This window comes from Macaca fascicularis, chromosome 1 (genome assembly GCF_037993035.2).
Source record: "Macaca fascicularis isolate 582-1 chromosome 1, T2T-MFA8v1.1".
NCBI lineage: Eukaryota > Metazoa > Chordata > Mammalia > Primates > Cercopithecidae > Macaca > Macaca fascicularis.
Window position 1 is genome coordinate 125,837,210 of NC_088375.1, and position 27,121 is coordinate 125,864,330.

At 38.8% G+C, this 27,121-nt stretch overlaps 1 protein-coding gene across 1 annotated transcript in view; it reads right to left on the reverse strand.

Moving 5' to 3' along the window:
• Window positions 1-27,121, reverse strand: part of EEIG2 (EEIG family member 2) — a 74,553-nt gene that overhangs the window by 29,067 nt on the left and 18,365 nt on the right. Inside the window, exons 2-3 of the mRNA XM_015431904.4 lie at window positions 9,632-9,752; window positions 4,099-4,128 (exon numbers count right to left, since the gene is read on the reverse strand). Of these exons, the coding sequence (XP_015287390.1) occupies window positions 4,099-4,128; window positions 9,632-9,752 (151 nt within the window). The remainder of the gene's footprint in view (window positions 1-4,098; window positions 4,129-9,631; window positions 9,753-27,121) is intronic.

Genomic DNA, 27,121 nt, shown 5'->3' on the forward strand with positions numbered 1-27,121 from the left:
ATCTGTGCCCACATACTTGCTTTCCCACTTACAGTATTGTCTGAGGCCAACCACTCTCCTCTTGCCCACTCAAGTTAATCACTTCAGTTATTCTTTCTGCTCTTGTGCATTCTAAAATTTCCACTCTGCTGGATCGTTCCCAAAAGCACATAAACATGCTGGATTTTCTCCTACTTTAATGAACAAAAGAAAACAAAACCTCACCCTACATCTCTCTCCAGGCTATTGAACCATTTTTTTTTTTTCTGGCCCTCTTTACAGCAAAACTTCTTGTAAGAGGTTTTTTTTTTAAATTTTAAGTTCCAGGATACATGTGTAGGACATGCATGTTTGTCACATAGTTTGCCATGGTGATTTACTGCACCTATCAACCCATTGCCTAGGTATTAAGCCCAGCATGCAATAACTATTTTTCCTGATGCTCTTGCTCCCCCCGGCCCCCTCCCGACAGGCCCCAGTGTGTGCTAATCCCCTCCCTGTGTCCACGTGATCACACTTGTTCAGCTTGCACTTATAAGTGAGAACATGCAGTATTTGGTTTTCTGTTCCTGCATAAGTTTGCTGAGGATAATGAATTCCAGCTCCATCAATGTCCCTGAAAAGGACATGATCTTGTTCCTCTTGAAAGAGTTTTCTCTGCAGTCTCCTATTGCTCCTGACCAACTTCATTTCCTCCTTTTCCTCATTTACTCTGGCAGCCACAATGTCCTGTTTCTTGAAAATGCCAAGATCACTTCAAGGCCTTTAGCACTTACTGTTCTTTTGCTGGAAATGCTGTCTCTCAGATTTTCTTATAGCTTTCTCCTTTACTCCATTCAGGTCAATGCTCAGAAGTCATCTCTCTAAAGGGGCCTTCCCTGACCATCCTATATCACATCCCTCTTCCCTCCCTTACCCTGTAGTTACCACCTTCCTCCCCTTACCTGCTCTATTTTTCTCCTTAGTAGTTATCATCACATCACGTACACACATATTTCATATTTGCTTATTGTCTGTCCCTCCAACGACCCCTGCTCCCATTAGCACGTAAGCTCCACAAATGCAGGGGTTTTTGTCTGTCTTGTTCACTGCTGTATCTCCAGTACTTAGAACAGTACCAAGAACAGTGTCTGGCACTTAATACATATTTGTTGAATAAAAGAATAGCCCATTGGCTTACCACCTACTGTTGTAATGTTGTTATATTACACTGTCGATAAGTTAAAAAAGGGGAGAATCTGATCAGTGCTTCTTAGGCCTGCATGTTTATGTTCCCCCCAAATTCCTATGTTGAAACCCTAACCCCCGAAAGGGTGGTATTAGGTGGCAGGGCCTATGAGAGGTAATTAGGTCACAAGAGTGGAGTCCTCAAGAATGGATTAATGCCCTTTTAAAAAGACACAAGAGAGCTTGCTTCCTTTTTCTCTGCTCTCTGCCATTTGAGGACACCACGAGATGACAGACATCTGCAAAGCAGAAAGCAGGCCCTCACCAGACTGGATCCACCAGCACCTTGATCTTGGACTTCCCAGCCTCCAGAACTGTGGGAAATAAATGTTGTTTAAATCACCTAATCTATGGTAATCTGCTATAGCATCCCAAACTAACTAAGACAGCTCCTATTAAGAAAGTATATTAAAACGTGGGGCATGTCAATGTGGTATTTCAGGCTAACAGTTACTAATGAGTGAAGTCAATATTATCAAGCATCTTTTATATGACAGGCCCAGTTGTAGACACTGGGAAACAGTGATGAATAGGACATCTACTCTGCTTTCAAAGAGCTTACATTCTAGTGAAGAACCAGAAAGTCTATGTTTCCTTATGACTTTTTCTTTGGCTTCACTGAGTAACTGTCTCATGAAATGGCATATTTATACATAAACACTAGCTGTATTTGTCACAGATATTAATTCATTCATGAAATAATCTTCAGCATCTACATTTCAGGTAATATGGAAGTCATTCCTACTCTTACAGTTTAATAGGGGAGGACAGAAAAGTGAACAGATTCCTTAATGCAGTGTGAAAGTACTGTGATAGAGGGAGACAGTTACAAGAAACAGAGGAAAAGAAAAGTTCTTAGTGGGGAGGGATGACTAAGCTAAGTCTTTAATGATACATGAGTTGACAGGACAAGAGGAGGGAGAAATATAAAAATGGTAGGAAAAGACATCAAGTTACAAAGCAAAAGGATAAGATAGCATGGGATACTCCAGGAGGTTTGTGAGGGTGGTATGTGTGAGGCATAAGGATGAGCGTATGATTGTGTATGTGTGTGTTCATGTGCAGATGACAGTAGAGATGACAAGATGTGTCTTACACGCCAGGTTAAGAAATTTTCATTTTCCTTTATAAGCAATGAATAGCTGCTAAAGGACTAAAAATGGGGGAATGATATGATCATGTTTTAATTTTAGAAAGATGACTTTGGCAATAATATGGAGGATGGAGGGAGATAACAGAGACAGAGAGACTAGACAGAAGGCCAGTGCAGGCTGTAAATAAAAAATAATGAAGACATAACCTGAGGCAGTGGCCCTGTGAATGGAGAGAAGGTATGGTTTCAAGACCTTTTTAGAGGGGAAAAATGAAGAGGACAGGTCAACTACAGCAGACCTTGTTGTCTGCCTAGCCCAGAATCAATGCCCTCCTATTCCTTGATAGCAAAGCCTTCATTTATTTTTAATTAGTTAATTAATTAATTATTTACTGAGACAGGGTCTCACCATGTTGTCCAGGATGGTCATGAATGCCTGGGCTCAAGTGATCCTCCCACCATGGCCTTCCAAAGTGCTGGGATTACAGGCATGAGCCACCACGCCCAGTCACAAAACCCTGGTTTTATTCAGGTGTCCAGTCTCAGTTCATCCATGTGTACAAGGAAGGAAACCCAAACCCTAGCTCATTGTTAGACTGTGATTAGTTTAAGCTAACCATGGCAATCCATTCCTATTGCCCACAACCAGTTTAGGGTGGGCGTATAATCCAGTTCCAGCCAATGAAAGGTATGGGAAAACCCTCTAAGGGTCATCTAGAAAATGTTTCTTCACTCAAAAAAATGTAATACAGGGAGAAGCAGCTGGATTTTTGTCATATGTGAATGTGTTGACTTAAAATTAAGCAGCCAGCCAGCTGGTGTCCAGAAGGGGAGCTGGCCAAGAACAAAGTCGTCACACAGAGAATGGCAGAATGGAAAGAGAAAAATAATGACTTCTTGATGATGTTCTTCAGTCAGCGGATTGACCAGTTCTGGAGCAAGTCTATCTCACATCTCCTTGTTTGGTAATATTAAAAAAATCTCTAGTTGAGGAAGGTTTTCTATTACTTTAACAAAGAACATCCTGGCATTGCAACCAACTAGATTTAGGGTGTTCAGTAAATATGGAGGTTAAAACTAATGTACAGGGGCCAGGCAAGGTGGTTAATGCCTGTAATCTCAGCACTTCGGGAGGCCAAGGCAGGAGGATCACTTGAGGCCAGGAGTTCGAGACCAGCCTGGGTAACATAGCAAGACCCCATGTCTACAAAAATAAAAAACAAAATTTAAAAAGTTAGGGGAAAAAAAGACTAGTGTACAATCTCTCAGTTCAGGTGACTGGATTGATGGAGGTACCATTCACAGAGACTGGAAGTTAAAAAGGACTATGTGAGTTTCTGGTAATGTTACTAAATCCTTCTAGTCAGCAAACAGGTGAGCACATCCACTAGTAATTCCACAGAGCTAGCAAAAGTAAAAACCAGCAGTACTTATCATGTATACACAGAGTGCTAAGACAGCAAAAAGGACAGGTCCTCTTACAGTGGGGGGAGGTGGGCCTGGCCACACTTCCCAGGTGAGATCCTTTGAATTATCACATGCTATGGCTTAATGCAAACTAGAGATCATCCTCTAGAGCAGGGAGGCTGAATCTAAAGAATAACATCCCATAATCAGCATTTAGAAAGATTATGCCTATAATTTACTGTTAGATCCAACTGTTCAATCTCCAAGTTGCTTTATATAAAAAGAGACAAGCTTGAACAGATATTAGAAGAGTAAACAATTTAATTTTTAAGCCTATAAATAGCAATAAGCAACATTACACGTTCCAAAGCAGTTAAAGAACATCTGCTTACCTTTGCATAAGCTTTTCCACCTTTTAATTCCTGCCAAAGACATAAAATACTGTAAGGATATCATATAATAAAAGATTTAAAAATAAATATGTCAAATAATTCTGAAGTAGACATATATATGTTGGAAAATATCATAGACAGTAAAATTCTGATGATCTTAAATCCAACTATTTAAGACTCCCACAAGCCCCCCAAATGACCAGAATTTTTATTTAGCATTTCACTTTAATCTAAATGAGACAAATGGTGAGAACATAAGCTAATATTTTATCTATTCGCTGAAGAAGAAATGGTCAAAAAGTGTTGTGGACTCACTGCAAAAACCTGAATCACCAAACAAAGGTTAAATTATTTACTTAGTTAAGCATACTAATATAGTATAGAAAGATTTCAACAGGACTTGAAACCACCCCCCAGGGACAACCAGTTTTTATGAATCACTGAAGAGATACTCTATGCATGTAAAAGTGTACATTTAGTATAGTACAAACTCTCTTACCTAAGGTGAACAAGGTTGACCAAAGTGAAAATAATAAAAAAAAAGACATGTGTCTTTTTTAACTTAAAATATGTCACTGTACATAAATTTGTCAAATCTTTAGACTTGTTTTTGTACAGCTGTGAGAATTAAGTATAAAACACTCAGGACAATACCTAGTACATGGTATGTGTTTGTATATATGTCTTTGTCATTATTAGGGCCAAACTCCCCACTCCCTACCTACTTTTAAAAACGCATCTGCTGGATGGTGTTGTCTCATCTTTTTTGCATAAATCAGATACATAATGCATTATCTATCATTTCCATCTTTCAAGCGGTGAATACAAATATGTTAAGGAACAATCTATGATAAACTCTATTATCATTCATGAATATTTGCTGTTCCTCCCCTTCCCTGCTTCACTGATTTCAGGTGTGGCCATGCTACTACATCTACCCCATTATGAATGATCGCATTTTCATTAGGTGACTGTCATATTCTTTAATAGTGCCTTTCCTTAAGAAAACAAAATTTTCTCCAGATGATCCTTGTTTCTGCTAGCTAATTCTTTTATTTGCTCCCCTCTATAGCCAAACTCATCAAAAGACTTATCTATATTTGCTATATCCTACTCTCTATTCAACCCACTCCAATTGGGCTTTCATCCTTATTTTCCCTCTGCAATAGTTCTTTTTCATTTTTTATTTATTTTATTTCTTAGAGACAGGGTCTCTCTCTGTCAACCAGGCTGGAGTGCAGTGGGATGACCATAGCTCAGTGAAACCTCAAACTCTTGGGCTCAGGAGATCCTCCCACCTCAGCCTTCTGAGTAGCTAAGCCTACAGGTGCATGCCACCCCACCCAGCTAATTTTTTTTCTTTCTTTTTTTTTTTTTTGGAGAGATGGGGTCTTGCCATGTTGCCTAGTTTTGTCTCAAACTTCTGGTCTTAAGCAGTCCTCATTCCTCGGCCTCCCAAATTGCTGGGATTATAGGTGTGATTATAGGTGTGCTCAGCCCTGTGTAATAGCTCTTAAGATTACCAATGATCTTCATTTTGTTAAAGCCAAAGGTTCCCGGTCTTCATCTTATTCAACATCTCAGCGGTAGGTGACAGGCTTGGCCACTCCACCTCCTTTGCTGCATCATTTTCTTTGCTAAACTTCCACAGTACCACAATTGCCTGGTTTTATTACTACCTCGTTGGCAACTTCTCACTCTCGTTTGCTGGACCTATTCCTTCACTCAACCTCTGTAGAAAGAATGCTAGTCATATCCCAATCATCCATTTCCCCCCACTCCATAGTAACAGAATCCTCTATTTTTAGTTGGATATCTGGCTGCACAATAATGACCATTTATATGTTGTAACTCTATGTCAAAACATAAGCACTTCTCCCTTCAACTATCAAAAAACACCTAGGTGGTCTCTGTGATTCATCTAACACAGCAGCAAAAGTGATCTTACAGAAGATGATGTCTCTCCTTATTAAAATCCTCCAATACTTCCAATTATAATTAGATGTAAACTTTTCATAAGGCCCGGCCTGATCTAGTGCATCCAATCCCACTACCAATAACTTTGCCTCTCTGTTTCCCACGCCGCAGCCAGGCTGGTCTTGTCATTTAAACATGCCAGACTTGCTGTTTACACTGCATAGGGTTCACAGTACTTCTGAATCTGTGGTTTGTTATCTTTGATCAGTTTTAGAAGATTCTCAGTCACACTCACTTGTCTCTCCTCCTAGGGCTTATACAGTTAGACCTTTCTACTGTCTCCTACATGTCTTACCTTCTTTCTTGTGTATTCCACCCTTGTCCTCTCTGTGATTTCGCCTGAATATTTTCTTCTGTCTTATTTTCCAATTTACCAATGCTCTCTTCAGTTATGGTAAACCTGCTGTTAAATCCATCTGTTGAAGTTTTATTCATTTACTTAGCTTTAAATTTTAGTTAATGTACTTTTCAGTTTTAGAATTTGCTTTTTTTTTAAAACAATTTTAGCTCTCTGATGAAATTCTCCATCTTGTTCACTAATTACAGTTATTGTAAAAGTTTGTCTTTGATCTTTCCAAAATCTGTATCTTCCATAGGTCGCTTTTTATCATATACTCTTCCTTTTGATTTTTGGTCAAGTAGTCATGTCTCTTTATATGCTTGATAACTGTGTATGAAAACTTGAAGAAATAATTTGAGGTTCAGAGTGATAGGAGAAGGCATACATTTGCTTTTGGCAAGTAGTAAGGAAGAGGCAGATCACCTTCATCTAAGAAGGGATTGAGGTGACTGGAGGCTGGGTTTCAGTCTTTGTAAGGCTGATCTGTATGTGTTACACTCTTCCTAGTAGGTTGAAACTCTTAGAGAGTGAGTCCCAACTGAAAACCTGAGGTGTTTACCAAGGCCCCTCCTCCCTGGTGGTCCCCAGATTCCAGTTTTTGTTCCTTTAGACCTGTAAGATTGCTGCAATCTCAACTTAGTGTCTTCACTGCTCATTCTTTTGTACGCAGCTTCTTTGCCACTACTTGCAAATCAAAAAATGCTTTGAGGGTAAAAGCAATGCCAAATGTCAGGCTTATCTCTATGCTTCCCTTCCCTATGGATTCTAAGCCCCTCAAGTCCTGACTACCTCAGTAGCTTCCGATGCCTTCAAGCAGCTGTTTTGGATATTCTGTCTAGCTTTTCTAATAGTTTTTAGAGGGAGCGGTGGTCTGCAACAAGCTAGTCCATTAGTTTCAGAAGTATTAAAATAATCTCCATGTTTATTATACTGTAGGGCCTGGTATGGGTTGAATTATGTCTCCTGTCTCCCTAATCCAAAAAAAGACATGAAGTCCTTACTTCAGAATGTTACCTTGTTTGGAAGTAGGGTCTTTTTTTTTTTTTTTGAGACAGGGTATGGCTCTGTCATCCAGGCTGGAGTACAGTGGCATGATCACGGCTCACTGCAGCCTTCTGGGCTCAGGTGATCCTCCCACCTCTGCCTCACAAGTAGCAGGGACTACAAGTGCGTGCCACCACACCTGATTAAGTTTTGTATTCTTTGTGGAGATGGGATTTCTCCATGTGACCCAGGCTGGTCTTGAAATCCTGGGCTCAAGCAATCTGCCTGCCTCAGCCTCCCAAACTTCAAGGATTACAGGTGTGAGCCACCATGCCTGGCCAGAAATAGGGTCTTCATACAGGTACTCAAGTTAAAATGAGGTCCTAATCCGGTATGACTGGTATCCTTATAAAAACAAGAAATTTTGACAGAGAAACAGACATGCACAGAGGGAAAATGATGTGAAGACACAAAGGGAGAAAACAATCATGTGAATGGAATAATGTATCCACAAGTCAAGGAATGAATGCCTGAGGCTGCTGGACGTTAGGCAAGAGGTGTGAGTTTCTCCCCCAGCACCTCCAGAGGGAGCATGGCCCTGCTGACACCTTGACTTTGAACTTCTGTTGTCCATAACTGAGACAATAAGTTTCTGTTGTTTAAAGCCACCCAGAGTGTGCTATTTAGTTATAGCAGTCCTAGGAAACTAATACAGGGACTTCTTGCTTTCAGGTCCTACTCCTTTAGAATGGCCTTTCCCTAGACCTTTACATGGTTGCCTCTTCTTCAAATGTTACCTTTCAGAGAAGTCTTCATTGACTCCTGCCTCAGTTCTCTAAAATAATCTCCTTTGCCCAAGCTATTCTCCATTACTGAATTGTTTCCTACACATAAAACTTATCATGACCTCAAATAATCTTATTTGGCTACATGTTTACGGTCTCTGTCTTTCCTATCACACCTCCCCCAACTCCATCCAGAAAGTAAAGTCCTTGGGGGCAGAAACTCATTCCAGTTCACCACTGTCCTCCCAGTGCCTGCAATAGTACCATTGGCTGGTCACTGATTGCTTCCCTGTGTCCTAGGCAACAGAGTGCGCTATCAAACTTTTTTATTTTTGTCAACTTTATGGGTAAAAAATGGTATCTAATTTGTAGTTTTAATTTGTGTCAGATTCAGCATATTTTTATGTTTAAAAGCTATTTATAGTTTTTTGTGAAGTGTTTACTCTGCCCCTTGACTATTTTTCTAAAGGGTTGTTGATTTTTAAAATTAATTTATTTGAAGGTGCTCTTTCTATACTAAGGAAAGTCGTCCTTTGTCACAATTTGTGACTATCTTCCCCTAATTTAAGACTTTGTTTATGTTATATTTTGCAATGCATAAAGTGTTTATATGGTTGAGTTTACCAATTTTTCTTTTATGGCTTCTTTTATATAATACTTAAAATATTATTTAGTATATCATATTAAGTATTTCATATACTTAAAACACCATGGCAATGGTATTCTGATACAGAAGGACGCAGAACTGGCGTGGCCAGTGCAAAGAGCAAGGCCAGAGACTCTTGCTTTCATTCTAAATCCTTCTTCTCTATTTAATTTTTGACCATTATATGTATTATTTTGGTAAGTAAAACATATGCATACATACATACACACACACACACAAAGTTGAACCATATGAAATTACCATTTTTTTTAGATTATTGGTAATTTGCTTCAACCTAACACTGGGAAAGACAATATACAGGAAAGAAAACAGACTTGGAATCAGAAAACTGTGTTTGAGTCTCTACTTTGCCATTTATTAACTATGTAAATTTGGGCAAGTAAATTCTCTGAGCGCTGGTTTTCCTGAAAATGGAGAAAATAACATCTAATTTCAGGGTTACTGGATATATTACACATAAAGTTCCCAGAACAATGCCTAATAAAAACTAGGTATTTAACAAATACTGGATATAGATATATATAGTCCCCAAACTAATACAAATAAGATTAATACTTATATGTATAGTGAGATGAAGATTCTTGAATAATAATTGTAATTTATAACCTCAGATTCTTCATCATATTTGCCATGGTATTTTAATTACTACAGCAAGTGTGAAGTGAAACTGCATATACAGTTCTAATGAAAAAGATAAAGCAGAGCTAAACAAAGCAAGCTAGTGACTATGGAACTAATTATGGTTCCTGAAAGGGAAGAAGTAATAGGCTATTTTTATACCTTCCTCACAGACACTCTGTAGATACAAGGATCTAGGATGCCTGTGGCAGCACTTGCACTCATTTTGCACATAAATGAGAACTTCTTTCTCCAGCGAACACAGTTTGCTTGTACCACCTCCCTGAAGGAAAGAAAAAAAGAGCCAATTAATTAACTATTATTGATGACATGTTAAAAAGCACACCCATACTTTCACTCAAGTCTAACATGCAAAAATAATGTGCTAAAAGCCAGTATTTGTAAACAGTGTTAACAGGAAGGAAGCAAATTCCTAACAATGTGATCTGAAAATCTTTGGAAGGTTTTAATTATCCACAGGAAGCTGGAAAAAAAGTGAATTTACTTTATCAATTCAATCAATATATATTAGGCTACACCATTCATTCATTCAACACATAATGTACATTTACTTTATATGTTGCGCATGTGGTACGTGTTTAAAACATAAAGATGAGGACAGAGTTCCTGACTTTGTAGGGCTTATATTCATAGTTAATGCAAGAGGCATAAATATGAACAAATGCTTATTCTAGGAATAAGCAAATCCTTATTTTAAGCGGAACTACTGTCATAGTTTTACTTCAGCCACAACAGCAAGAACAGCTACCATTTATTGAGAGCTTACCATATGCTATGAAACTTCCCAATAACCTTGTGAAGTAGCTGGCATTTTCTTCACTTTATTTATTTATTTATTTTGAGACGGAGTCTTGCTCTGTCACCCAGACTGGAGTGCAGTGATGTGATCTCCACTCATTGTAACCTCTGCCTCCTGGATTCAAGCTATTCTCCTGCCTCACTCAGTCTCCTGAGTAGCTGGGATTATAGGTGCCTGCCACCACGCCAGGCTAATTTTTTTGTGTGTTTTTAAGAGACGGCATTTGGCCATGTTGTCCAGGCTGGTCTCGAACTCCTGACCTCAGGTAATCCACCTGCCTCGGCCTCCCAAAGTGCTAAGATTACAGGCGTGAGCCTCATCACTTTAAAGATAAGAAAATGAAGTGTGATGAGAGAAGTGAACTCAAGGTCGTTTAAGTAGGAGGTGGTAGAGAAGAACTGGCTTCAAACCAGGCCTGTTTAACTCTAAAGCCCACTTGTCCACAAAGGAAAATCTGTATTTTTCCACAACTTTGCTCTTTCAAGCTCCCAGGCCTTTGTACATACTGTTCTCTCTGCTATCATGTGTAGGTATTGGGGTGGAGGGTGCTCAGCCTAAGAAAAGGAAAACCATTCCTCTAACATAGGAAGGAGACAAAGATAACGGATGAAATAAAGAGAAAACTAGAGAAAGCAAAAGAGAATGGCAGGAGAGCCCAGGTTGAATAGTTTTGATTTTCTTAGGGGAGTAATAAGTAATGTCTATGGAGTGATAGGACTGGGAGGTGAGTTGAAAATTTAGATAAAGGCTTAGAGACAGGAAAACCGCTGTAGTGAAAGTGACAGGCAGTCAAACTTATAGCTGCCTCAGGGAATAAAACAGATTTTTATTAGGATCTATCAGTTATTTTTTTTTGTTGTTGTTGTTTTTGAGACAGGGTCTCACTCTGTCACCCAGGCTGGAGTGCAGTGGTGCGGTCACAACTCACTGCAGCCTTGACCTCTCAGGTCAAAGACATCTTCCCACCTCAGCCTCCCAAGTAGCTGGGAACACAGGCATGCACCACTAAACTCGACTAATTTTTGTAATTTTTGGTAAAGATGGGTCTTCCTATGTTATCCAGGCTGGTCTCAAACTCCTGGGCTCAAGCGATCCTCCTGGCTCAGCCTCCCAAAGTGCTAGGATTACAGGTGTGAGCCACCTGGCCTGGTTTTTCTGATTTCTCCATCAATACACAGAAATCCAAGAACAGGAATTACAAAAAAACCAAACATAATTTAAAAATCAAGTATGTATTTGTGTGTCATACGTGTATGCGTGTTTACTTTTATATACTAAACAGACACACAAATGGGAGAGGAGGGAATGCATTTTACCATCAGTTCTACTATGATAACTTTGGCCATTTTTTTCCTTAGGAACCCTTAAGTGATTTAAGGAATCATGATATGAAGAATGTATGTGTAGGTTCACAGTGGAATCTCCCTTGAAATCCAGGCAGGGTGTAATTTATTGGTACAGTCACAATGCAGGCGAGATGAGTGTTATTTGACAAAGGATGGACCTGGAGGTACTTGTCAGGCAGCTGGAGGACTCCTTGGTAAGGAGGGCAGTTGCTAACCTGTATACTCAAAAATAAATACATTAAAAAAACCGTGAATAGTAATAAAAATAAGCAAGAAAAAAAATCCAGAATTTTTTTTTTTCTTGGACACAGAGTCTTGCTCTGTTGCCCAGGCTAGAGTGCAGTGGTATGATCTTGGCTGACTGCACCCTCCGCCTCCCGGGCTCAAGCAATTCCCATGCCTCAGCCTCCTGAATAGTAGCTGGGATTACAGGTGTGCAGCACCACACCTGGCTAATGTTTGTATTTTTGTAGAGACGAGGTTTCACCATGTTGGCCAGGCTGGTCTCAAACTCCTGGCCTCAAGCGATCTGGCCATCTCGATCTCCCAAATTGTTGGGATTACATGCGTGAGCCACTGTGTCCGGCCTAAAATTTTTTATTATTGTTTCTCTCCCAACATCTCTTGGCCTCAAGACTTGCTGGAGCCATCAGCTATGGTGTCTGGTGCTCCCAACAAGGAGATATAGATAGAAACATTGATGTCCTGGACCCTTCAAGGTCCACTGAGCATCAAGGCGCTTGGTTGTTGCTGTCACTGAGACCACTGATATATGATCAGATATCAATAAATAACATTTACAATAAAACTCTTACTTTTCTTACAAAATTATATACAAATTTATAGTTAAACATGGCAGCTTAATTGCATGTATTAGCCTCTGCTCCTTCCCCAAACCTCCTAAAATAAAAACAAGTAAAGGCATTATCTCACAGGCACAAAGAGAACTAGAGACAAAAATAAGTGGCCACAGACAGACAAGTGATAACTAATTTAGCATACTGCGGATATTTGAACCTTACACTGGTAATAGTAAAAGCCAAGAGTAGGAAACTTAAACAGGCTTTGAAGTCGAATGAAGGAGGGACACGGCAGAGGATTGATCAAAAGCTGTTTTAGAAATAGACTGCAGACTTCTCCTTCCCTGACTCCTGCGGATGACTGAGATGTATTCCCCTAATAAGATGAAACAGAAGGATCTCTGGACAGCCTGAAGTGAGGGCAAGTATCAGAAACAGCACAAAGAGCACAATGGCATGCTGGCTGGGGTAATGAAAGATGACTTAATGCTGAGACTTCCAACCTTCTTCCCCTAACCTGGCTTCTCACAATGCCAGAACCAGGCACCTGTTCTTCAAGATGTGGGAAGAATATTCTCTGGGGAATCCAACCAGCCTCAAAGAAAAGATTTCATGAGACGGATGTTGAGGGTTCCCAATGACACAGCCAGCCAAATCAGCCTATAATAAAAATCTGAGATGACAAGCACCCACCACATACACAAAGCTCCTAATCAACTTTTAGTGCTTCACAGTTAAATATGGGCAGATAAGTGAGGAAAGTCTCTTAATATGAAATAAACCAAGATGAATAGAAAAAAAACTAACTTGGCTGGTTGCAGGGGCTCATGCCTGTATTTCCAGCACTTTGGAAGGCTAAGGTGGAAGGGTTGCTTGAGCCAGGAGTTTGAGACCCGCCTAGGCAACAACAGGAGACCCTGTTTCAATAAAAAAATTAAAACTTAGCTGGGTATGGTGGCGTGCACCTGTAGTCCCAGCTACTTGAAAGGTTGAGGCAGAAGGATCACTTGAGCCCAAGAGTTCAAGGCTGTAGTGAGCCATGAGTGTGCCACACTGTACTCCAGTCTGGGTGACAGAGCAAGACTCAGTCTTAAAGAAAAAAAAAAAAAAAAAGAAGAGAAAAATAGCAACTTGAACAAAACAGAGCCTGTGCTTGAAGAAGAAAAAAAATTCTGAGTGATATAAAAAAGAAACTGCATCTACCATACAGGAATAGGATGCTATATTTAAAAAAAAAAAGCATACAGGAAATTAAAGTGCTCATGGAAATCCAAACTACTGGGCTTGATATTTTGTCATTCCAGATTCACTCTACCCTTCTCTGTGGTCCAGGAGGCCAGTCTTATGAATTACATCAATCAGGCTCCCTTGCCTTCTACTTCCGATTGTGCTAAAGTGACAAACACTGCAAGGATAGAGGGCAGGAGGAGAGGGAAGCTGATGCATTTATTCTTCTGGCTCCTTCCCTGTTGGGCCATGTGAGAAAGAGGTAGTGGTTGGGGACTATGCTGTTTCATAATATGCCTTGTAGGACTTAGACTCTAAATTATTTGTATTTATGACTTTGTTAAAATAAAAACGTCTTCAGCATAGCATTCTAAATACGGGCAGGTAATTAGAATTACAGTGTAAAATAGAGATAGAGAACTGGTTTTCATACAGCAAGTGTCTTTTAATCTTAAGGGAAAAAGTACACTTCCCACAATTCCATGTCCTCATCTACTTACTATCACTCTGCCTTCAGGTCCAAGCTCCCTGAAGATGATGATACTAAGGATAACGATAACAGCATTTATTGAGTGCTTATTATTGAGTGCTTATTATTACAGGCCTTGTTGTAAATACACATATTAAAAATTACACATATTAACTACTAAATCCTCAAAGCGACTATATGGGGAGGGTACTACTAACTCCATTTTATAGATAAAGGAACTAAGATACACAGAAATTATGTGACTTGTCAAAGGTCACTCAGCAGGAAAGGCTGGAACTGAAATTTGAAGAACTGTCTCTACAGTATAAACATTTTCCATCTCCTCACCTCCCAGTTACTTTTCAGTCCCTCTTAATCAGGCTTCTACCCCCCACAATTCCATTGAAACTGCTCACCAGTGTGTAATTAATTGCCAAATCCAAGGGTAATTTTTTTAGTATCATACTTGACCCTTCTATAAATTCTTGCAATAGTCTTGTTCTTGCTATTTATGTGACTATTTCTTTGCAGTTTCTTGTTCCTCTGTCTCCTTAAAATGTTGATGTCCACCAAGCTTCTATCCTTGGCTTTCTCATTTTTTTTTTTTTTTTACTCTGATAGACTTAACTATTACGCATCTACTGAGAACTTAAAAATCTAAGTCTTCAGGCTCGGCGTGGTGGCTCACACCTATAATCCCAGCACTTTGGGAGACCAAGGCAGGCGGATTGCTTGAGCTCAGGAGTTTGAGACTAGCCTGGGCAATATGGCGAAACCTCATCTCTACAAAAAAATATAATAATTAGTCGAGTGTGGTGGTGTACGCCTGTAGTCCCAGCTTCTCGGGCGGCTGAGGTGGGAGGACTGCTTGAGCCCAGGAGGTTGAAGCTGCAGTGAGCCGAGATTGTGCCAGTGCACTCTAGCCTGGGCAACAGAGTGAGGCTTTATCTCAAAAAACAACAACAACAAAATAACAAAAGAAAACAAACAAACGAACAAAACTAAGTCTTCTTCTTTAGTCCTCAGATTCATATATCAACATGTTAACTGGTGAACTCACCTAGTAGTCCTAGCCTCTAGGTAAGGCTTTAGGTCTCTGACATCTGTTTATCATGGTACTTCCCAGCAGGCTAGTAAGTAAGCTAGCAGCTTGACTAGTCAAATGGTTTGCCCAGGAATGAATGTGGCAAAGACTGTCAGTTACTTATCCAATATGCAGTCTCTCTTCTTCCTTAAAAGGAGAACCCTGATTTTACTCAAACTGGCAATATGTCCAGTTAAAAGACTGCATTTTCCTGCCCTCCCTTGCAGCTACAGGGTAGGCATGGGATGGAGTACAAGCTAATGAGATATAAATGGAGGTTATTGGGTATAACTTCTGGAAAGGCAAAGTAAAAGAGGGATAGTTGAAATGTACCCTTTTACCTTTTATTCTTTCCTCTGCCTGGAAAACTGTCATGATGATGATTAGATTCTCAACAGCCATTTTGGACCACGAGGTTACCCTCAGGAAAAGCCACGTGATGATGGTGCAGAGCCAGAAGGAAGGTGGGTCTCTAATAAACATGTAGCCCTGGACTGTCTCCCTCCAAACTCCCTGCCTCCCTCCCTCCCTCCCTCTCTTCCTCCTCCTCATCCTCCTCCCCTCCCTGCCTGCCTGCCTGCCTTCCTGCCTGCCTGCCTTCCTTCCTTCCTTCTTTCTTTCTTTTGACAGAGTCTCACTCTGTCACACAGGCTGAGTGCAGTGGTGCAATCTCAGCTCACTGCAAACTGCACCTCTCAGGTTCAAGCAAATTTCCTGTCTCAGTCTCCCGAGTAGCTGGGACTACAGGTGTGCGCCACCACACCTGGCTAATTTTTGTATTTTTTGTAGAGACAGGGTTTCACCATGTTGGCCAGGCTCGTCTCAAACACCTAGGCTCAAGTGACCTACCTACCTTGGCCTCTCAAAGTGCTGGGATTACAGGCGTGAGCCACCGTGCCTGGCCAAGACACCACACCTGGCCCAAACTTCTTAAATCTTATTATTTAAAATGTTTATTTTAGGTTTTGTTATATGCAGCTGAACTAAATCCTAACTGACATAGACTAAGTCTTACCATTTCCAAGAAATCTGTAAAGTTCAAGTGTTATTCACATTGTTGTAGGTGGTCCATTCCAGAGTCCTGTTCCCCTCATTTGAGATTAAGTATATGGATGAAATACATTGGAACCTATTGCACATATTTTTCATGACCTGTAGAGTCCCACCCAATGAAGACACAAATAAGCTCCGATTCACTTCCCGGGCAATAAGCCCCTATCCAAACACATAGATACTGCCTCCCAAGTAGTAGACTGACAAATGTGCTAGGACTCTGAAACAGGTTCTTATGTAAGAAAGTCAAATAAGCCAAGACAAGAGATCAGGTTGGGATGAACTAGAGCTGTGCAATGTGCACTTGTCTATTAATTACCTCATGATGTGCAAACAAAGACTCCTTAATGGAGAAGAAACCCAGAAATGATGAAGGTGGGAAAGAGTACAACATAACACTAATCATTTGCCAAACACAGTAAACAATAAAGATTTGTTGACCAAATGAATAACTGAAGTCACGTATGGGCCACAAATGACTGGTTCCAGCTACCAATTCTTGCCTGTATTGCTTCCTAACTCTTTGTAAATTAAGCCCTTTCCTGTGTCTAGCGCCTACTACAATTCAGACTCTCAATATTGTTTCCCTCAAGCATGGCAACAGTCTGCTTAACAGTCCCCGTGCAGATCTATCTTCCTCATTGGTACCAGAGAAGTCTTTCAAAAATACAAACTTGAAAATGTCATTTCTGTTTAAAATCCTTCACTGCTTCCTCTTATAGAATTAGGTTCAACCTCCTTAATGCGGCCTCTTTATGTTAAGGCCCTGCCTGTCTTTAGTCTTATCTCTTGACCCTTTCTTTCTGTCTCATACTGTTTGTCATTCCCATTTACTTCACACTATTTCTCATTTGTATGCCTTTGTTCATGACTTTTTCTTTCCTTCTATTCCATCCACTCTCCTTTCAACTTCCCGCACTCACCAGTTTAATTCTAACTCACCTAGTTTTGCCATTACCTCCTCTAGAAATCTCTCTGCAACTCGGTGTCCCATATGACCAGGCCTGCCTTGGTTCCCTTCTCAGTGTCCTCTTTTCCTTACCCTACAGCACTGTTCCCAGGGGCAGGGTGGGGAAGAGCTGGCTGCCTCCACTTCTTCCATCATTCACTCAGTCTTCAGTGTCCCAAGACAGCGTCCTCATTTCCCTTTCTCTCTGCCTTGTTTCTGGCAGAGTCTTCTATGATTGATATATTTTAAATAAACAAATATTATAAATGAATTTTTTAAATGTATGGGCTTAGAAATTGCTGACTGTATCCTTTCTTAATAGGAACTGAAGTAGAAAGATATGTTAAGTAACCTTTATAGTTTTGTAACATCAAAATCATAGCCTTGGATTCTTAAACAATCTCTCTAAAAAAAAGTTTTGTTTGTGCAACTAAGGCAATTACTCAGACTTTTTTGCATGTGATAATCTTTAATGTGTACATACAGGCACATACACAGCTGTCAGAAAGCTGTCCAAACGAAACAAACAACCAAAAAAGTAGCAAAGTTAGTTTGCGACCATTTGTTATACTGATGGGTTACCATGGAAACAAACTCAGACTACTTGGCATGGGAGACAAAAGTCACATTAGTAAATGCTTTCCGTTATGTGAGTCATTAATTTCCTATGACTTTTATACAGTTGCTTAACCACTTTCCAGAAACAAAGCAACAGAATATGATTTGTGTTGATCCTGTGAAAACCCAAGCATTTCTAAGATAAAGTGATACAGCTGCTGACATAAAATAAGCAGAGGACTCAGAAGAAGATAATGTTACGATGGCCTTGTGTTTCAAAGGAGTCGAAGAAAATCGAGAAAGTCTTTAAAAAATAAAAGTAATATAAAAGCAAAATTATGGATCCATTTTTTGTGACTAATTACTGTACCAGCAAAATGCATTACTTATTCTCAGAATAACTTGCATATGTATACCCTAGGTACACATTTAAAATTATGCCATGTCTTGGTAATTCTGTGTATTTTTAACTTTTTAAAAAACAGTGATAAGAAACTGCTATGAAGAATGCAAACCGTTTGCCAGATAGTATTGCATGGAGGTTAAGAGCTTAGATCCAGAGCCAGGCTGCTTGTGTTCAAATCCTGCCTCTGCTCTCCGCCAACTGTCACTCTGGACACGTTCCTAACCTCTCTGCCTGTATTCTGCATTTCCTCCTCTGTGAAACAGGATGTAACAATACGTACAACTCATGGGAATTTGGGGAAACCAAATGAATTACTACACACAGAGTTTAGAACAGTGCCTGGCTTACAGTGTATCTCAGTAATAAATGTTGCAAGTTATTATAAAGGATGTATATAGTCCACCTGAATTTGCCCACCAGAGTGAAATGGTCAAATTTATAAGGAAAGTTTTTTTTTCAATGTTAATGAAGATTTCTACTTCTTAAAAGATACAGACTCTTGAGAAAAAAGAAACCTGTGAGAACAGAGGCAAAAACAAGTATTTTAACACTCCAAGGATAAATCACATCTACAAAATTGTAACTTTTAATTACAACACTAAGGATAAATGAACATCTCAGACATCAGAGATATTTTTGGCTTGAGTAAATGCGTGAAAAGTAACATCAATTCATCGGGAAGAATTGGACAGAAGAATATTTTGTTTTATTTATTTCTTATTTATTCACTCATTCATTTTGCTAGTGGGATTAGGGAGTGAGAGAAATGATAATCCAGTTTTGGACATTTTGAGGTTGAGGAGCTTGTGGGTCTCCTATTTGGAAATGTCTAGGAGGCAGACAGATACACAGATCTAGAACTCAAAGGTGGTCAGGGCTGAAAATACAAATGTAAAAGACTGGCTGCACATGATGGCTCAAACCTATAATCCTAGCTACTTGGGAGGCTGAGGTGGGAGGACTGCTTAAGCCTGGGAGTTTGAGGCTGCAGTGAGCTGTGACTGCATCACTGCACTCCAGCCTGGGTGACAGAGTGAGACCGTGTCTCAAAAAAAAAAAAAAAAAAAAAAAGGACAAGAGACCTCAGCATGTAAATAGTCACTGAAGCTATGGGAATGGATGAGGCCATTCAGGGAGAGTGGGTAGAGGAGAAAGGGAAGAAGGCAGAGTTTGGAACTCCAAGGAACACGAACACTTAGGGTATAGGAGAAGAAGGGGTACAGGCAAAGGAGGCTAACACGTCAACAGTGGGAGAAGCAAAGGAGATTACGTTGTCACCAAAGCCAAGGGGAAAACCTTTAAAGAAAGAATTGTTGAACTATCAAATGTGGCAGAGAGATCAGGTAAGATAAAGGCTTTAAAAAAATTAGCAATAAAGAATTCACTAATAACACTAGCAAGTGTAGTTTCAGTAAAAGGAGGGATGGAAGCCAGATTACCATGAGGAGTGGAGACAGGGAACACAGACGTTTCAAATATTTTAGTAATAAAGTGGAGAAAATTAGGGTGGCAGCGAAATGGGGATATGCATAAAGGGAGGATTTCATTTCAACATGTAAGAAGAGACTTAAGCATGGTTTAGTGCTGATAGTAAAGAACCTGCCAGCACTAACGGTGAGGAGAAAAGATTTGAGAGGGTATGAGTAACGGTGCCAGAGGAGGTCTACCCTTGAGAATGCCAGAGAGGACGTGATCCAGGTGACAGCTAGGGGGACTGGCCCTGAACAGCAGAAGAGGCTCCTCTTCCATTATGAGGAGACAAAAAGAAAAGAGTGAGCTTTAATGCAGGGAAGTTTGTCAGCAGACAACTGTTCATTGTCTAGAACTGTTCATATGAGAAATTTCATATAAAAATACAGCACTAATTGGCACACAGTAGGTCCTCAAATGAATACTTGTTTATAATCTTCTATATTACAAAAAGTCTTATAGCTTCATGCAGGGTTTTTATTCAGTGACTGACAGATGTCTTGATGAAAAATTTCATTAAAAAACATATGTCCCCTACAGAGGGGAGCAAATATTTACAAACCATATAGCTGATAAGGGGTTAATATCCCAAATATATAAGAAACTCATACAACTCAACAGCAAAAAAAAAAAAAAAAAAAAAAAAAAAAATCAAATAACCTGATTAAAAAATGGGCTAAGGACCCGAATAGAGATTTCTCAAAAGAAGACAAACACTAAGAGAGTAAATTTCAAATGTTACCACAAAAACTCATAAATTATGACATCTCTTTTTATACCATAACTTACACAATTACAAATTGTCAATTTGCAATAAAAAAAGAAGACATACAAATGGCCAAGAAGTATGTGAAAAGATGCTCAATTAATCATCAGAGAAATACAAATCAAAACCGCAAGGAGTTAACACTTCCTATCAATTACAATGGATATTATCAAAAAGACAAAAGACAAAGTGTTGGTGAGGATATGGAGAAAAGGGAACCCTTGCACACTGCTGGTGAGAATGTCAACTGGTACAGTTTGGAAAGCAGTATGGATGTTCCTCAAAAAATAAAAAATAGAACCACGATATAACCCAGCAATTCCACCTCTGTAATATATCCAAAGGAAATTAAATTAGTATTTTGAAGAGATATCTGCACCCCCATGTTCATTTCATCATTATTCACAAGAGACAAAATACGGAAACAACATAAATATCCATTAACAGATGAATGGATAAAGAAAATGTGGGGTGTATATATATACAATGGAATATTATTTAGCCTTAAAAAAGAAGGAAATCCTGCAATTTGTGACAACATAGATAAACCTGGAGGATATTATGCTAAGTGAAATAACCTAGGCACAGAAAGACAAATATCACATAATTTCACTTATATGTGGAACCTAAAAAAGTCAAACTCACAGAATTTATTTTGCTTTAACTACACAAATTCTACATAGCATCACCTCTCCACTTTCTAGAAAGAACAATACAGATGCAGAAGACACAATAAAAATGAAATAACAGGAGAAAAAATATTCCTAGATTAATTTAAGGAAAGACTTCATACTGAAAATTTCAGAATACACATCATAGCCTGGGAAATTTGATGAAAACTACACAAAATTTTCCTACCAATAAGGTAAAAATCCTGCGAGGATATAGGTAATTAAAATTAGCTTATGAACTATGACATACTGGAAAAGGCAAAACTACAGATAGTAAAAGAATCAGTGATTGCCAGGGGTTGGGAGTAGGAGGGATGAACAAGTGGAGCACAGAGGATTTTTAGGGCAGTGAAACTTCTCTGTATGATGCTATGATGGTGGATACATGTCATTATACATTTGTCAAAACACGGAATGGACAACACCAAGTGTGAAGCCTAATGTAAACTTTAAAGTACTTTAGATGATGCTGCGTCAAGGAAGGTTCATCAACGTTAACAAATGCACCACTCTGGTTAGGAATATTAATAGCTGGGGATACTGTGTGTATGTGGGGACAGAGGGTATAGGAGACATTTCTGTACCTTCCACTCAATTTCTCTGTGATGCTAAAACTGCTCTAAAAAAGTCTATTCAAAATCAGATTATGCACATAGAGATGAAAATATGTTCTCCAAAACTCTTAAAAACAAGGACACAGGGAATAAATAACTTCACAAAACCCAGAAGTTGATGTGAACTCTGTATTCTATAACCAGCCCAAACTAAGCATTGTGTAGGAAGGAAAAAGAAAGATAACTCTTAGGCAAAAAACTATCACCCAAGTACCCTTTCTGAATAAAACACTTAAAGAAATGAAAAATGAATTACAAGTTAGATCTTAAGAAACAGGAAAAGGTACATTGGTGTTGTATAGGAAAAAGAAAAGGCAAGAAACCAAACTAGTAGGTTACTTGTTCTTCCAAAAAGACTTTACTTTTGAACAAAAAGACTTTTTATTCTTTCTAAATATTCTAAAAAGGTGTGGGAAAATAATAGCTGTAAACAGTTTCTTCAATTACAGATCCAATCAGCCAGTTTCCAGATCAATAAACTTATGGCTTCTTATGTATGTACATGAAAAACCAAACTCTTCAGCTAGTATTCAGTCTTCTCCCTTCAACCTCTCAAATTTGCGTCCCTACAGTTCTTCACTATTTTCTGCCCTGGCACTATGCACCTGCATGTCTGCCTTCTTGGCTTTCCCATCCTTTAGGATGCCCTCCCAAATGTCTTCTTATCCTTTCCTAGTATACAGCCTCACCCACATGGTAAAAAGAGGAGGGAACAAATTTTAGACTCAGCAGATCTGAGCTCAAGTTTAATTTCAACACTGAATGGATGGTGAAAGTAATTTGTAATTATTTTCCTCTGCATAAATTTCCTCTTATAAAATGTTTTATAGTCAGGTACAAATTGGTAAACATATGTTGTCTGAATCTAAAATGCTTATAAAAACTTACTAAATTAAATGGCATTACACACACACACACCCCCCCCCCCACCACTGCGTAAACCACCAAGTGTTATAATTCAAGACAATGCTCAAAAGCTCTTCCTACGATGCATTTCCTGAGTCCTTGGGTAAAATGATTCTTTGGTTCCTATAAACTCCTGGAGTCTTCTGCATGCATGTCTGGAGTAGCTTCCTTGCAAATGAAGGCTACTGAGAGTAAGGGAAATAGGAGTTTAGTGAAATTTCTGTTATGTATTATTAGTTTTGCCATCCTCCAGTACTGTGAAAAATATTGCCACATATTATGAAAGTATTCCTCTGTTGGTATTTTCACAAGTATAATTATCAAAAGGGAACTCTATAATATCAGAGAAGTAAAATGTATCAGTTTTCTGGAACAGGATTATTAAGCAGTAAGTTCAAAAGAATATGTCTGGGTCACCAAGACATCCTTGGAAATATAGGTAAGGAGATGGCAGGGTGTTTACATTCTTATGATCAAGAGAGAAATGAGCCAATGACATGGCCAGGGTATGACAAAACAGCACAAAGAGTTAGTACAAACTGTACCATGAAGGCTCTGCTCTGGTTGTTTTGCTTATCCTTATAACTAATGATATTACAATAATTCAGAAATGATGCAGATGAAGTAACTTATAATCAAAGGCACAGCAGCACAGCCTACTATTAATATAGCTCTACTTTGAAGGAAGGTCTGGGGAGATGGAAGGGATCATATGCATTGGTGAAAGGATGAGATTATAGATGGCTGTATATAAAAGGACTGTAGTGAGCATACATGCTGGGACATTCCTTGAGTGGCACAGACCTGCTGAGGTATCTCCTGCTGATATTGATCGCAGCCAGTGTAAACAGACTTCATGTTTATGCCTTACATTGTGTTTCTTGACTTATCTGACACCACTCCTCACATAGAAGAAAACCCCAGAGGGAGCAGGGTAGGCGAGTGAGAGAAACTAACAAACAGTTAACCAGCTTCTTAATTATTTTGAATGCTGGATTAATGTTCCTTTGAAGGCAATACAGTACCAGCAGAGAGTCATGTGGCAGCTAGGGCTTATATAAGTTATCTTAGCAAAAATAGCTCTTGAATTCATTTTGACTTACTACCAGTTGGTAATAATTTTCAGTTTCTTGAATGAGCAAGTAAGAGCTAATGCTGCAGTTATTACTCAGTTCCTAGTTGCTTCAGGAAGGCTTACACTTGATTAGCATAATGACGGAAGTTACAGTTTTCAATTGTGTATAATTACAAATGCATATTATCTGTATTACTAGTCTGATGATTATGTTTACTTTTCTATTAACGGAAATTATAAAGGTAATTTATGATTGCTTATAAGAGATTATTAATTTAGCTTAAAGCAAAATCTTGCAACCAATTACCTTTTTTTGGAAGGACTATGAATAATCTTTTCTAACTACTTCCTGAGGCTATTTCTAAAACTGTTTTCTGCCTCATACATAAAGGAAATAGTGATGTCCACAGAACTGCCCACATAATGCCTCAGGTCCATTTCCTGTAAGTCATTTCTTAACCATAAAGATGCCTTGGATGGTACACAGAGGTGATACTTTAACAATACAAAACCTTACGGTAACCTGAACTGGCCTCAAAAAGGTAACAACAGAAGATAAACTGTTAATAACTTTATATGTAGACACCAGCACTAGAGAATTCTCAGAAATTGCCATTGAAAAGTGGTTGCAATCTGTGAACAAGGAAATACAGAACATGTTAACTAGAAATAAAATGTCACTAAATGCTTTTATGCTCATGCTATGCTAGCGATGACTCACTTAAATAAAACAAAGCAAACATACAAAGCCCAAAATCAATACTATGGGTAGTTCCTCATTTCAGTAAGATAAAGTAAGGCTCGGGTGTAAGCCAGTTTTTAAGCCACAATGCTTGGAAATAGCATTTGATTAGGAAAAGCCTGGGAATTTCTTCTTAAACTAGTAATCAGGTTTTAAGACAGAAAAAAAAATATTTTTTTAAAGAAAGCATACAGACTCTCAATCATGAGTTTGTTTTTAATATTTGTATCACTATTTTCATTTACAGTAATCCTTTGCCTCAAAATATAATCAAGTTCAAGTCCCTCTCCTAAAAATAAATAAAATATTGCTGTTTATTCTTGTCTCTTTTATCCAATTGCATTTTTCTCCTTTTCTTCATTAACAAGGCTTCCAAAAGAAGTTACACTCCATGCTTCTGCTCCTTCACCACCTGCTCACTCTCTAACCCCTTAAAACCTGGTTTCTGCTCCTACAACTCCATTGAAACTTTTCTCTCAGAATTCACTGAAGACTTGCTGATTGCCAAATAAACAGAGCATCTCTAGCTGAACACCCTCTCCTCTAATGTACTTTCCATAGTTAGCTTTGCTGATTGCCAAATAAACAGAGCATCTCTCATATTACCCCATCTCTCCACACTATGGCAGAGCTGAACACCCTCTCCTCTAATGTACTTTCCATAGTTAGCTTTGCTGATTGCCAAATAAACAGAGCATCTCTCATATTACCCCATCTCTTCACACTATGGCAGAGCTGAACGCCCTCTCCTCTAACGTACTTTCCATAGTTAGCTTCTGCGATACCACATACCTCCCCAATGTTTGGTCTCATTGGCCCCAATTAGGTCTTTTCTACCAAGGTTCTGTCCTCTGGCCCTTGTGTTTTGTTCTGCATACTATCCTTGGCTTTATTATCTTGTCCCGGTGGATTTTCTTAAAATCTAGGTCTGCAACCCTAACTATTTTGCAATCCTAACAGTTTATGTCAGTTTTCAGACTTAAATTTTCAGCCACCTACCACATACTGTCATATACCTTGCTTCTTATACTCAACTGTTTTAAGGGAAACAGTTCAGAATTAGCAATAAAGGGAATACACAGGAAACAACAGTAATAACCAAAACAGAAGAACTGTTACTTAATTTACACTCCATCCATGAAAGAATATGTATAGTATTATTGAAATAAATACACTGAAGTTTTTAGTAACATGGGACATGCTTATATTACAGTGTTCAGTTAAAAAAAAAAAAAAAAAGCAGGAGGGTTGGACACGATTGCTCATTCCTATCCCAGCACTTTGGGAGGCCGAGGTAGGTGGATTGCTTGAGCTCAGGAGTTCAAGACCAGCCTGGACAATGTGGCGAAACTCCATCTCTACAAAAAATACAGTATTAGCAGGTGTGGTGGTGTGCACCTGTAGTCTTAGCTACTCAGGAGGATCACCTAAGCCCGGGGAGGACAAGGGTGCAGTGAGCTATGACTGTGCCACTGCACTCCAGCCTGGATGACAGAGTGAGATCCTATCTCAGGGAAAAAAAAAGAAAAAAAAGCAGGATAAAAAATTATGTACGTAATGTGGTTTCAACTGTGTAAAACGCAAACTGCAAGAAACTGGAAAGCTATATTCCAAGATATTAGCAGTGATTACCTCTTATAGGCAACATATTCTTCTAATTTTATATATTTTCTACATTTTGTATGCTGATCAGGAAAAAGTGTGTGTGTGGGGATTCAAATCATATTACCTAAAGAATAAAATCCAATCTTCAAATCCAAGAATAAAATCCATCCAAGGCCTGCCAAATTCTGGTTCCCAAAGGACTTTTCCAGTCTTGTCCTTCACTGTATCCCCCAAATATGCTCTACTCTGCTCCCCAACTCAGCCACTATATTCTCTGCAATGTATCTTTCCATGTGCTTTTCAAGTCTGTTTCTGTCCTACCCCAAAGCAGGACATTTCTATCCTGAATATCTTTGCTGCCTAAACCCTGCTACAGAGCTGGAGGGCAATGCTCAAAATTCTCTCTTGGATTTGCTTAAGAAAGAAAAAAATTCTGTAAGTCTTTTATTCAATCCATGATGATTATTAGTGGTAGTAATAACAAACATAAAACTCACTGGCTAAAATGACATGATAGCATTTGCTCTTGACTATAAATTGCCACAAAAAAATTAAAAATTCTTAACAGAATTTAGGTATGTAAAATCTAGTCCTGAAAAACTGAATTTAATAAAAATTATAGCCATTATATATATTATGGCAGATTAATACAAATTAGGATAGATATTACAATCTTTATACTTTGTGCAGATAAGATAATAAACACTAAAAAATAATCTCATAATGTAAAAAAATTGCAGTGAAGAATAATTTAAATAGTTCAATGGCCTGGAATATAGGCATATATCAGGGATATTATGGGTTCGCTTCCAGACCACCACAATGAAGCAAATATCACAATAAAGTGAGTCACATTAATTTTCTGGTTTCCCAGTGCATAAAAAAGTTATGTCTATACTATATTGTAGTCTATTAAGTGTATAACAGCATTATGTCTAAAAAATGTATATACCTTAATTTAAAAATACATTATTGCTAAAAAATGCCAACAATCATCTCAGCTTTAAGTGACTAGTAATCTTTTTGTTGGTAGCAAACCTCGATGTTGATGGTTACTGACTGACAGGGTGGTTGTTGTTAAGGGCTGGGGT